At 37.5% G+C, this 14295-nt stretch overlaps 1 protein-coding gene across 14 annotated transcripts in view; it reads left to right on the forward strand.

Annotated features, from left to right (window-relative positions):
• MLIP (muscular LMNA interacting protein) overlaps positions 1-14295 on the forward strand; it is a 250825-nt gene that overhangs the window by 126480 nt on the left and 110050 nt on the right. For 12 of the 14 annotated variants that reach the window (XM_045867032.3, XM_045867028.2, XM_054505412.1 and 9 more), the window contains one exon: positions 11551-13122. The exons of 1 other annotated variant lie outside the window; for it this stretch is intronic. In XM_045867032.3, the coding sequence (XP_045722988.1) occupies positions 11551-13122 (1572 nt within the window). The remainder of the gene's footprint in view (positions 1-11550; positions 13123-14295) is intronic. One more of the 14 variants, XM_045867030.1, reaches the window with a different exon arrangement.

Here is a 14295-nt window from a genome sequence, read left to right on the forward strand (position 1 = left end):
CAGAGTTACTGTCCTCTTCACTATCCAGAGTCTAGAGCAGAACAAGAGGGGACAGTCGCTGAGGGAGGTGATAAGGCTTTCTTCAAGGAGACACTATGTCCCTGAACTCTGTCCTCTTGTTCCTATATCCACTAGACCCTCTGTTTCTGCATTCCCTGCATGACGGTAATGTGCCAGGCACTGGAGAGTAAGGGAATTAACTGTAAAAGACATAATACCTGCCTTTAAGGAACTTGAAAAAGATGCACCTGAAAACAATGAGAATGAAAGGGAACACATTCTAAGAACAAGGGGAAGTTCAGGGGGAGGACGCCTACATCAGCCCAGACCATCAGGAAGGGTTACACTGTAGGTAGCTGAAATGTGAACAGTGAGTACAAGTTTTCTTGGCAGATAACTAGGGCTTGGGCATTTCAGACAGCTGTGAACGGCCAGGGAAGTACCAACATAAGAAGAGGGTGGAAGAAGACAAGGAATGTGAAAAGGACTCATCAGAATATAGGAAATAAAGTAGGAGAGAGTGATAAAATAGAAGCCACAGATAAAACAGTTTTAAAAAGGAGGGAGAGATTGGAAATCAGATTCTATGGAGAAATCAGAAAAGATAAGGCATTCAAGTGCCTGTTGGGCTTAGGAAAATACAAATCACTGTAGACATTGGTGAAAACAGTTACTGTGGAAGACCAGGGAGAATGAGCTGTTAAGAAGTCAGTGGGAAGTGTATTCGTTTTCTACTGCTGCATAACAGATGATCATAAGTTTAGTGGCTTTAAAAAACCACCTATTTATTTTTTCTAGGTTTCTGTAGATCAGAAGTCTATGCCCAGCTGAACTGGTTCTTCGCTCAGGGCCTCCTGAGTTTGAAGTTAATGTGTCAGGTTACACCCTCATCGGGAGGTCCTGCACTAGGAAGGATCTGCTCCTAAGCTCCCTCCTGTTATTGGCAGAATTCATTTCCCTGAGGCTGTAGAATTCATAGCAGCTTGCTTCTTAAAGCTGGCAGCAGAGAAAGAAAATCTCCGATACTGAAATCTCTAACCTTTTGACCCTCTTTTAAAAAGCTCACTTAATTAGGTCATGCCTACACAGGATAATATGTTGATTAATTTAAAGTCACCTGACCAGGGACTTTAATTACATCTGCAAAATGCCTTCAGCTTTGCCAGGTTCTATTAGAAACAAGTCATGGATTCCACCCATACGCGAGAGGAGGGGATTATGAAAGGGTGGGATTCTTTGGGAAGTCTCTTTAAGTGTGTTGGCTACCAGAAGTAAGGAAATAAATGCCATGATTGTATGGTACAGATGTCATTAAGAAGAAAACACATAGGTCTGAAATTAAGGAATACACAGGAGCCACAAAAATCTTGGTGCACGTGTGTGTGTGTATTTTTATCAGTCAGCTTTTGCTGCATAACAAACCATGCCAAAATGTAGTTTTTTCAAACAGTGAGTATTTATTTAGCTCAAGTATCTGCAGGTCAGTAATTTGGCTGTGTTTAGGTGGGTGGTTCTGCATATCTGGGGCAGGGTCAGCTAATCTTTGCTGTGGTTCACTTACTTGTCTGTAATTGGCTGCTGGGTCAGCTGGTAGCTTGTTAATTGAGATGTGGTCTTGTGGACTAGCCTGGGTGCGTTCACGTCATGGTGCTGTTCTGCACTCAGCGAACTGGTAAGTTCTAAGGCACTCGTGGCTTTCAAGCCACTGCTTCTTGGCTCATATTTGCTAATGTCTCACTGGTCAAACCGAGTCTTAAGGCCAGCTGAGATGGAGTGGTGAGGAAAAGGACTTTGCCTTTTTTATGAAAAGAGAATTTGGGTCATTTTTATAATCTACTACATGGCATTTATTGCTATGTTTTTAAAGATTGAAATGATTTTGCTTTATTTTTATGAGACAAATGAGACAGCTAATAAAAAGGAAAAAAGATGGATACATAGCACATGGAGGATAACTGATGAAATAAGATTTCTAAGAAGGCAAGAGCTGTTGTGACTCAGAGTATATAGGGAAATTTTACCTTTTAAAAAATGAAAAGACATCATTTTTTCTTAGAAGGGAGGAAAAGGAATAAGAATAGATCTAGAAAATAATAGATTTTCCTGGTAATCTCCATTTCTCCTTGGAGAAAGTGAAACTAGGTCATCTATTGAGCACAATGAAGGAAGTAGTGAGAGCACGGTTTGTGGAGAGTGTTAACTTTTGGAAGAGCTGTTGTTCAGAGCAGAATGGGAAGCTGAGGTCAAAACAAAAGAAAAAAAAACAACCAACCAACAAAAAAATGGGGGGTACAGGACCCAGCTGAGACTATAAGACATTAACTTTATGATGACATCAATCTAGAGTGCCTTCGCAGCCCATATGTGAGAGAAAGATGGCCCCTCTGCGCAGGTGCAGGCAGTTCAGCTCCACTCTCAGCTGGTGCCTGGATACAGGACAAGTTCGTGGGTCAAGTGCAGTGGCCCTGCCAATCAAAGGGCTGTATTATTTTGTATTTCTTTTTCTCTCCATTTTTTTTTAAATTCCAGAATGATTAATGTGCAGTGTTATATTAGTTTTGGGTGAGCAAATATAGTGATTCTACAATTCTATACATTACTCAGAGCTCACATGACAAGTGTACTCTTAATCCCCATCACCTATTTCACCCATTCCTCCACCCACCTCCCCTCTGGTAACCATCAGTTTGGTCACTATATTTAAGAGTCTGGTTTTTTGTCTCTTTTTTTTCTTTGTTTTGTTTCTTAAATTCCACATGAGTGAAATCATATGGTGTTAGTTTTTACCTGACTGACTTATTTCACTTACCATTATACCCTCTAGATCCTTCCATGTTGTTGCAAATGGCAAGATTTCATTCTTTTTTATAGCTGAGTACTATTTTGATGTGTATGTGTGTGTGTGTGTGTGTATATCACCTCTTTATCCATCTATCAATGGACTTTTGGGTTGCTTCCATATTTTGGCTATTATAAATAATGCTGCAATGCAAACAAAAGGGTGCATTTATCTTTTCCATTTAGTGTTTTCATTTTCTCTGGGTAAATATGCAGTAGCAGAATTACTGGATCATATGGTAATTTTATTTTTAATTTTTTGAGGAACCTCCATACTATTTTCCACAGTGGCTGTACCACTTTGCATTCCCACCAGCAGTGCATGAGGGTTCCCTTTTCTCCACATCCTGGCCAATGCTTGTTTCTTGTGGTTTTGATTGTAGCCATTCTGACAGGTGTGTGGTAGTATCTCATTATGGTTCTGATTTGCATTTCCCTGGTGATGAGTGATGTTGAGCATCTTTTCATGTGGCTATTGGCCAACTGGATGTCTTCTTCAGAGAAATGTCTGTGTATGTCTTCTGTCCATTTTTAATTGGATTTTTGTTGTTGTTGAGTTGTATAAGTTCTTTTTATATTTTGGATCCTAATCCCCTATCAGATATGTCATTTTCAAAGATCTCCTATTACATAGGCTATCTTTCAGTTTTGTTGATTCTTTCTTTTGTTGTGCAGAAGCTTTTTATTTTGTTGTGGTCCCAATAGTTCATTTTTGCTTTTGTTTCCCTTGTCTCAGGAGACATTTCTAGAAAAATGTTGCTATGGCCGATGTCAGAGAAATGACTGCCTCTGCTCTCTCCTAGGATTTTTATGGCTTCAGGTCTCATATTTAGGTCACTAATACACTTTGAGCTATTTTCTTGTAGGTATTAGAAAGTGTCCAGTTTCATTCTTTTGCATATAGCTGTCCTGTTTAACAAACACCATTTGTTGAAAAGGCTGTCTTTTTCCCACTGCATATTTTGCCTCCTTTGTTGAAGATTAATTGATTATATAATTGTGGGTTTATTTCTAGACTCTCTATCCTGTTCTATTGATCTATGTGTCTATTTTTGTGCCAGTGCCACACTATTTTTGATTACTACAGCTTTGTAGTATATCTTGACATCTGAGATTGTGACACTTCCAGTTTTGTTTTCTTTTTCAATATTGCTTTGGATATTCAGTGTCTTTTGTGGTTCCACAAAATTTTAAGATTCTTTGCTCTAGTTCTGTGAAAAATGCTCTTGGTATTTTCATAGGGATTACATTACATCTCCTTCCTTCTGTTTTGGGGTTTGCTCTTATTTTTCTAGCTCTTTTATGTATAAGGTTAGGTTGTTTATTTGAGATTTTTCTTGCTTCTTGAGGTTGGCTTGTATTGCTACAAAGTTCCCTCTTAGAACAGCTTTTGCCACAGCCCACAGATTTTGAACCATTGCTTTTTCATTTTCATTTGTTTCCACGTATTTTTAAATTTCCTCTTTGATTTCTTGGTTGACCCATTCATTGTTTAGTAACATGTTATTTAACCTCCATGTATTTGTTGTCTTACAGACTTTTTCTTGTGGTTGATTTCTCATTTCATAGTGTTGTGGTCAGAAAAGATGCGTGGTATGACTTAGATCTTTTTGAATTTGTGGGGACTGGTTTTGTGGCCTATTAGGATCTACTCTGGAGCATGTTCCATGTGCACTTGAAAAGAACATGTATTCTGCTGTTTTAAGATGGAGTGTTCTGAATTTATCTGTTAGATCCATTTGGTCCAATGTGTCATTTGAAGCCACTATTTCTTTGTTGTTTTTCTGTTTGGATGATCTGTCCATTGATGTAAGTGGGATGTTAAAGTCCCCTACTGTTATTGTATTACTACTGTTTACTTCCTTTACGTTTGTTATTAGCTGTTTTATGTACTTGGGTGCTCCCATGTTGGGTGCATAAATATTTACAATTGTTATATATCTTGTTTGTTCCTTTTATGGCTCTATAATGTCCCTCTTTGTCTCTTGTTACAGTCTTTGTTTTAATGTCTGTTTTGTCTGATGTAAGTATTGCTACTCCAGCTTTCTTCACTTCCGTTTGCATGATAAATGCTTTTCCATCCCTTCACTTTCAATCCCTAGGTCTCTTTAGGTATAAAATGAGTCTCTTGTAGGAAGCATATTGATAAGTCTTGCTTTTTTATCCATTCCATCATCCTATGTCTTTTGATTGGAGTGTTTAGTCTATTTACATTCAAAATAATTATTGATAGGTATGTACTCATTGCCATTTGTTACTTGTTTTATGATTGTTTTTGTAGTTCTTATCTGTTCCTTTCTTCCCTTGTTCTCTTCTCTCATAGTTTGCTAGTTTTCTTTAGCGATATACTTGGATTCCCTTCTCTTTATTTATTTTTCATATCTATTACCAGTTTTTGATTTGTGGTTATATAGAATCCATTAGGATTCTTATACATATAGCAGTCTATATTAATTTGACAGAGGCTTAAGTTTGCACCCATTCTAAAAGCACTAAATTATTACTCCTCTTCTCCCCCCACCAACACACAAATTTTAGGTTTATGGCATCATACTTTACATATTTTATTCTGTGAATCCCTTGTCTGATTTTTATACATATACTTCATTTTACTACTTTTGTGTTTCCAACTTTTCTTACTCCTATTTATGGTCTTTCCTTTCCACTCAGAGTCCCTTTGTCATTTCTTTGAAGGCTGGTTTAGTCATGATGAATTCCTTTTAACTTTGGTTCATCTGGGAAACTCTTTACCTACCTAATCTGAATGATAGCCTAACTGGATAGAGAATTCTTGGTTGTAGGCTTTTTCTTTCTGCCACTCTCTTTTGGCCTGCAAAGTTTCTGCTGAAAAATCAGCTGATAGCCTTATAGGGTTTCCCTCGTATGTAACTGTTTTCTTTTCTCTTGCTCCTTTTTAAATTCTCTTTTTATCACTACTTTTTGCCATTTTAATTGCTATGTGTCTTGGTATATATCTCCTTGGGTTGATTTTTTTGGGAGGGCTCTCTGTGTCTCCTGGATCTGGATTTTGTTTCCTTCCCCAGATTCAGGAAGTTTTCAGCTATTATTTCTTCAAGATAATTTTCTTCCCCCTTTTCCCTTTCTTCTTCTGGGATCCTATAATGTGAATATCATTATGGTTGATGGTATTGCTGAGTTCCCTTAATCTACTTTCATTTATTATTATTTTTTCTCTCTCTTCGTCAGCTTGATTGATTTCCATTACTCTCTCCTCCAGGTTGCTGATCTGTTTTTCTGCTTCTTCCTGTCTACTACCTATTCCCTGTAGTGTATTTTCAATTACAGTTATTGAGTTATTTATCTCTGATTGGTTATTGTTAATGTTTTCTGTCTCTTTGTTGAGAGTCTCACTGAGATCTTCTATTCTTTTCTCAAGTCCAGTGAATATTTTTAAGACCATTATTTTAAATTCTCAATCAGGCATGTTACTTACCTGTTTTGTTTAGCTCTCTTGCTGTGATTTTGTCCTGTTCTTTCATTTGGGACGTATTCCTCTGTCTCCTCATTTTATCTAACTCTGTGTCTGTTTGTATGTGTTAGGGAAGTCAGCTATTTCTCCTGCTCTTGAAAGTAGTGGTCTTAAGAAAAGGAGGTCCTGTAGTGTCCTACAGTGCAATGTCCCATGTTCACCAGAAACTGGCTCTTGGGGGTGTCTCTTATATATGTTGCATGTACTCTATTGTTGTGGCTGAGCTTCATTTGTCTTCAGCCAAGTCATCTGCAATGTCTCTCTTTGCCTGTTGTGGGCAGGGTTTGGTCCCTGTGTTGTTAGTGGGTCAGTCTGGAGCTGCCTTGGGCTTGAGTTGAGTCAGACCAGGCATTTTCGAGAGCTGTGGTGGCACAGAACTGCAGTGTGTTATCCCTGTGTTGTCCCCTGTGAAGCTTTTGTTGATGGGTGGGGCTTGCAGTCAGAGATGATATCTGCTCCCAGCCCACTGCTGCAGCCATAGTTGAACTGGTATGTGTGATTTTCTTCCCTTCTCACTGGGGCAGGAGACATTTTGAGGTGGTGCTGGCCCCTTAAAAGGCTGCTTGCACACTGCCACACTTATGGCATGGCTTTGGATGGACTCCTGTCAAGGGCATGTTGGATGGGGTGGGTCTGCAGAAGAGCAGGATGGTGGGGCATGCTGTTACCGAGCTAGGTGGGTAGTGTTGGTGCTATGTTGGTTCCCACAGATGTCGGTGTATGTAGATTGGGGGGGGATGGTACCTACTAGCTCTTTTGTTCTTGGAGATATCACTTAAAGATCCCTGCCCCTCCAGCACACCCTCTGAGATTAATAAACAAATCTCTCTCCGGTATTCCCCAGGCATTTTTCAAACTGCTGTTCTATGCTCTATCTCAGCAGGGCTATTTGTTGTGCTGTCTCTTTAAGGGTGAGAACTCAGTTTCCTATTGCTCTCCAGCTCTCCCAGAGATGAGCCTACTAATTTTTAAAGTTCCAGGTGTTAAGCTCCACTGATTATAAGAACTCCTGAAGTTAGGTTCCTCTGGTTTTCAAAGCCAGATGTTATGGGGATTTGTCTTCCCAGTGTAAGTCCCCTATGCCTGGGGTGCCTAGTATGGGGTCTGCTCCTCCCCCCTTCCTAGCACCTGGGGTGTTCCTCCCTCCTAAGGACAGCCCCCTGGGTCAGTTTGCTCCCGTATCTCTACCCTTCCTACCCTCTTTGGTGTGGCCTCTTCTCTACATTTAGCTGTGAAGAGTCTGTTCTGATCGTCTTTGGGTCTTTTTCTGGGTTGTTGACCCTGATGTGGGTGTTATCTAGATGTATCCATGGGATGAGGTGGGCCTAGGATCCTCTTACTCCACCATCTTCCCAGGAAGTCCTCTGTCATCATTATTATTTTTTATAGCAGTTTTAAGTAGACTTTAAGGGTCTCAGAGCATAATGGCAGTTAGGGATATTGATTTAAGAATGAAGATTTGGCAAAATAGAACAAAAGAACAAAATAACTAGAATGTTGACAATGCTGGCAAGAAAGTTGAGATTGAACAAAGTACTTCTAAAACCTAAAATGCAAAATAGCAGGGGGTGAGGGAGTTGGGACAGGACAGCAAGAGAGGGACTCTGTCATGAAGGAAAGATATTTAGTTCACATTATACATGGACAAAATATTGATGACATCTTAAGCATAGGTGTGCTTTGATTAGATTTTAAAAAGTCACTCCAATGATAGGTTAAATGGGGTGCAACTAGATGTAGGAATACTAGAAATATTATTTAAATTGTTCATCTTTGAAAGGCTGAGAATGTATCTGTCCTGTGACATTACAAGTGTTCATCAGTGAGAAAACCCATAAATAGGTAAGTTTAGGAGGCAAAGCTGTTGTAATGATTGCATATGAGGACAAAAAGGAATCTAGAGTTTCTGCCTTGTATGACTGTGAAGATTCAGGAGGAGGAGCTCAACTGTATGGATCAATATCTTGTGTTTTCCAAATCTTGGGAACTATTCAGATAGCAGATCAATCACTTTGGCTTTTATTCAGGTGCTTTGGAATCTAATACTAATTAGGAAAAATTGAATATATATATGAATAGTTAATTTTAGGTTGACTAAAATTACAAGGCAGCTGCACAACAGAGATTGGTTATTAGAATAATTGATGGCCTCTATTATATAGTATCCAAGAGGGGATTTTGCATTAAGATTGTCTACTTGATGACAGCAGAACACTGCAAGCATTCTCTCTTACTGATATTATTATGAATGTATTCCAGAGTTCAGGATAGTTTTCCTAGGAGAAGAGAGTTTTGAAAATAACTTTGGAGCATGTGTGTGGTAAGGGGGACTCAAGGAATCAGAAGAAGGCTGATGATTGGAGAACATGATCGGGGTAGCTCTAGAGAGGTATTTAAAGCAAAGGAATCAACAAAGATCAATTTAGAAATAAATGATGGAGAAAATAGAGAACCTTGAGGAGAAGGAATTAGAGCATCACTGACAAACCTAGAAACAGAACAAGAGGTTATTAATGGGAGAGGATGAAGGGGTAGAAATGTGTAGATGTCAATAGAGAAGTTTGTTATCACTGGTAAGGGATTTATAGTGTAGAAGTGAATGAAGAATCTATTCTGAGATGACTGAGCATTTGACAGATACCCATTTTTTCTTTCTGCACAAAGTTATTCATGTCTGTACATCCGTTCCACTTTTTTTTTAAACCTATTGAGAGGAATTTAAGAAAATGAATCTTTTTTCATTAAGAAAAACATTCTTCACACCTGGGAATTTTATAAAAGCATGGTGCCACATTTTTTTATTAGTATAAATTAGGATAACATCTAGATGTATTTGTGAATTAGAAACAAATATATTGCAAATACTTGTTAATATACTGAATAGGAAAATATAATAAAAATATATGTAGGTTAATACAAACATAATAAACATTTTTAGACTTTTCAGAGTCTCTTAGAAATTCTTCAATAATTAACTATTCCAAAGTACAATAAATTGAATTATTTAGGTAAAATATGACTCAGCATAGTAGAATTATAGCCCTATGATTTTAACATGATAATTTCCTGGATAATCTGGATGAATTAATAAATTTGCTATATATATTGAAGTTATCTGGAAATATGACTTAAAAGGTAATGAGATTTCTGTGGCTGTTATCATTAATTTACAAAATTCTTTACCAAAAGCTATAACATAATATGCAAAGACACCCTACATAGCCTTGAAATTGCTTCATTCCTTTTGTGAGAAGAGACCAGTCAGTGGAAACAATCAGAGAAGACCTTTCATTTATGTCTAATTACATGAATCAGTTATATGAACACTGGCTAAGCAGAATTGTTTCTAAGTAAAGCTTATGTGAGGGAATTGTTAAACTTTCTCAATTTGATTGAATTCTGCTTGATTTTCAATTATCCCTGATTTTCAGATATTTTGGGTAATGTCAGTGTATTCAAATATTAATTGTGTAGCAAGAATTCTGTATTGCAAATACACATACGAATTTGCACATAAAAAGAAAGGACTATTTTGGATATGTTTACTTGAAACTTAGAAGTTTAGGATAAGTTGTTTGCATTTATCAGCTTTAAATGTTTTCAGAACTGAAGATTAGATGATATGAAAATCTTTGCAATAGATCTGATGGACACCTTGTTAACATGTTACAAAGCAAAAATCAAGAAATATCATTTACTGAATTTGTAAACCAAGCTTTTGCTAAGTTTAATTGTTATGGTCATACATTTGCCTGCTATGTAAGGCCATATATATAAAAATAAATAAGTAAATAAATATATATGTAACATAATAATATAATATCACATAATAAATACTAACATTTTGATTAACTGATATTCCCTAAAATCTCTTATGAGTTGATAGAATCAAATCAATAATTTTTTAGGGAGACCTCTGTTTAAAGATTTGGCTTTTGAATCATTTATAATTTTAGTATTTGTCTTAAAGTCTGGATGATTTTTAAAATAGCACAAGAATACATACACCCAGATATTTTTTCTTTTTCTTCTTTCTTCTTTCTTTCTTTCTTTCTTCCTTTCTTTCTTTCTTTCTTTCTCTCTCTCTTTTTTCTCTCTTCTTTCTTTCTTTCTTTCTTTCTTTCTTTCTTTCTTTCTTTCTTTCCTTTCTTTCTTTCTTTCTTTCTTTCTTTCTTTCTTTCTTTCTTTCTTTCTTTTCTTTCCTCTCTTTCTTTCTTTCTTTCTTTCTTTCTTTCTTTCTTTCTTTCTTTCTTTCTTTCTTTCTTTCTTTCTTTCTTTCCTTCCTTCCTTCCTTCCTTCCTTCCTTCCTTCCTTCCTTCCTTCCTTCCTTCCTTCCTACCTTTCCTTCCCTCCCTCCCTCCCTCCCTCCCTCCCTCCCTCCCTTCCTTCCTTCCTTTCATCTTTCTTTTTTTTTTTACTTTGTTGGGGGGTTGGTGGGTTGCATTGTTTCAGGCAGATTACATTTGTAAAGTACCCTTTTCTTTTGATATGAAAGCATATCTACCTTTCCCAGCATAATCCAAATCATTTATTAAATGTTCATTCTGGCAAATAATTAGTGACATGTTTTTCATAAATTAAAACGTGCTCTGTATTTCAAACTTTGCTTTCAATCTCTTAATTTATCATTGTTGATGTCAATTATGTTGATGTTGGGTGCTGCATCTTTTGAATTCTGGTCATTTTTTTGCAGCTGTGCAATAGTAGGAGTACTTTAAGTTTTTAAAATTTTAAACACTTGAAGTGTGTTCGATTTTTTAAGGATTATAGTCATTATATTATTGTAGTCATATTATTATACTATTATATTTTTACAATGGAAGAAAATCTATCTCATTTTCCAATGTGAATTGAACTTATATTGATGGTGATTTAAATCTTTTCAAGTCACACAATTCCAAATTAAGATAACTATTTTAGATTTTGTCAGTGAATTATTTTCCAAATGGAAACATGCATATACAATTCTATATTGATGTTCTTCCAGGGAATAAATGAGGTATAATATATAATACTTCACAATTTGTTTATATTTTATTTCAAATTTAAAGCAATGTCTCATTAGCACAACAGAATTTCTTCCATTTTTATGGAGGTTTAAGGTGCCTGTTTTGTGTGAACTAATAGAAGGACTGTTTGCAGAATCACACAAACAACAAGAATATTGTGATCATTTCACAAATAATATCCTATTACAATCTGTCTATTTCTCTTTCCTCTAGTTAACTTCTTCTCCCACTACCTCTGAGCAGCTTGCCTGTAAACCATCTGCTTTCTCCTTTGTTTCTCCAACTAATCAGAAAACGCCACCTGACCCAGTTAACCTCGACGGAGCCTCTGTGCTAGAGGAGTTCCACACTAGGAGGCTGGATGTCAGTGGGGCCTTGGTGGAAGAAACAACTACGTATTTTCAAACTTCTGCTCACTCTTCACCCTTTTTTGCATCGAAGGGCACCTCCTCGACGTCACAGTTTCCCCATTCCACTCAGTTATCAGTTTCTAATTTATCCAGTCCAAGAGCAGCAGATCAGAAACCTGGACTGGCATCTGAAGTTCTGAAGAAGACAACAGCTTTCACCTCGCATGTCCTTAGCCCCAGAGAAAGCCCAAGAACCACTTCTCCTTCACCATCGTCCAGTGCTTCTGTGAAGTCGAATTCGGGCTCGTACATACCAGTCCGTATTGTCACACATTCGCTCTCTCCAAGTCCCAAACAGTTTACCTCCTCTTTCCATGGCTCTTCTTCCACTATCTGTAGCCAAGTGTCATCTACTGGAAATCTCTCAAAGTCAGGGGTGAAATCCCCAGTGCCTTCCCGGCTCTCGCTTCTCACTGCCATGCTCAAGTCAAACCCTTCTCACCAAAGACCCTTTTCCCCTGCATCCTGTCCCACTTTCTCTCTCAACTCCTTGGCTTCTTCCACACTCACACTCGATCAAAAAGCAAAACAAACCCCACCCACACCTAAGAAATCTCTCTCTAGTTGTTCCCTGAGGGCAGGGTCTCCAGAGCAAAGGGAACATCAGGTTTCTGAACTTAGCCAGCAATCCTTTCACTTACCTTTTTTTGCCAAATCTGCTCCCCTTTCTCAGGCATGCTCCCTCTCTCCCACAAAACATGTTGATAGTAGCCTTGTTTCTTTGAATGTGGAGAAAACATCACCCACTTCTTTGAAGAGTAACCCAACACTCTCCCTGCTACAGACTGATAGATTGAGTTCTGCAGGTCTTCCTCCTGTTCCACCAAGTGTTCCTTCTCTTTCTTTGAAGGGCAAGCAGGATGTTGACCTCAGAGGTCCAGAAAAGCCCAGGAATATTCACATACCTCCTACATCAGCCTCCTCTGCATTATCTTCTCTATCTCCTCCCACTAATCAAAGGGCCATGTTCCCCTCTCCAGAGAAATGTTTCCATCCTTCCCCAGCTCTTTCAAACCTGATAAACCGATCCAAGAGAACAACCCCACAGCTAGCTGACCAGGGGCAGAATCCTTCAACTCTTCCTTCACTCCCTGTCTTCAGTGCTAGCTCTACCTCTCTTTCCAAATTGGGGTCCTCTGCTCTCCCTCATGCTAATATGCCCACCCAGGCACTCCAGCTCCATCCCTCAACACTGTACCCAAATTCTGGCAGTGGCACCTTGCCTTCAAGACTTGGAAAATCTGAAAGCTCAATATCCAACTACAGGTCATCTGTTTCAACCCCATCACCTCCCATCTCTCTAACAAGAACCAAGGAGCTGATTTCACCCTGTGCATTGTCCATGTCAACAGACCCTGAAAATAAGAAACCCAAGGTATTTTTTTGGCACGTTGCATGGTGCATGTTTATTTTGAGATACGGGAGAATCTTTTTTTCCAGGGGAAAAATAACTATGATATTAATTTTGCTCCTACACGGAGTTATAGAAAGTGTAAGTGGGGCTAGGATTTGGTATATTTGAATGTGGAAGTGAATTATAATCTATCTAAAAATGTGCATGTTTTGGTAAAAAGCTTTGATTTTGCAAATCCTCCTGTTATGGCAACTTCTTATATCTGTGAGTCCAAGGGCATTTTTTTTCAGGCATAATATGAATTATATCATTGATCACAAAGATGGGATTTAAAGCAGAGAGTTTAGATTTGAGAATATCATACCTTTCTGATTATTTAATTACATGGACCCTATTGTCCAACAAAATATTCTATACTGATAGAATAGTAGTTGGGAGCAGTGTAAAATGGAATATTATCTAGATCTAAGTTGGTATTATTGCCAAGGCAAGTTGGAAACTTTCTATTTCCTTTGTTGGCATTCATTTATCATTATCAATTTTTCCCTTTTTACCAAGTTGATTACTGTTCCTCATACCTCCTCAAATCCATATGAATATGGATTTAGCTATATACATATAGGGCAAAAAGGAATAGAAGTTTCTTTTATATGTGAATATTATATATATATTATTTTGAACACTAAATACTTAGGAATTATGAAAAACAGAAAGGGTGGAGAGGCTGGATATGAGGAAATAGAATTGAGAGAGGAGAAATACTGACTTCTAAATGCTCTGAAGCAACTCAGTGAGCAGGAATGTGACATTGGCATTTATTTATTTACTTATTATTTTTATTTTATTTTATTTTATTTTATTCTTTTATTATTGGAGTATAATCAATGTACAATGTTATATTAGCTTCAGCTGTACAACAAATTGATTCAACAATTTTATGCTTTGCTCAGTGCTCACCGTAATAAGTGTAGTTACCATGTAATACTATTAAAATATTATTTTCTATGCTGTACTTTCATCTCTGTGGCTTACATATTTTATAACTGGAAGTTTATACTTCACCTTCCTCTGACAACCACCAGTTTCTTCTCTGTATTTAAGAATCTGGTTTTTTGTTTGTCTTTTCTTTTGCTTTGTTTTCAGATTCCACATATAAGGGAAACAATATGGTACCATGCACTGTTCGTGGGAATA

This window comes from Mirounga angustirostris, unplaced genomic scaffold (assembly GCF_029215605.1).
Source record: "Mirounga angustirostris isolate CCGP_5_RB_7025 unplaced genomic scaffold, mMirAng1.0.hap1 SCAF_8, whole genome shotgun sequence".
Taxonomy (NCBI): domain Eukaryota; kingdom Metazoa; phylum Chordata; class Mammalia; order Carnivora; family Phocidae; genus Mirounga; species Mirounga angustirostris.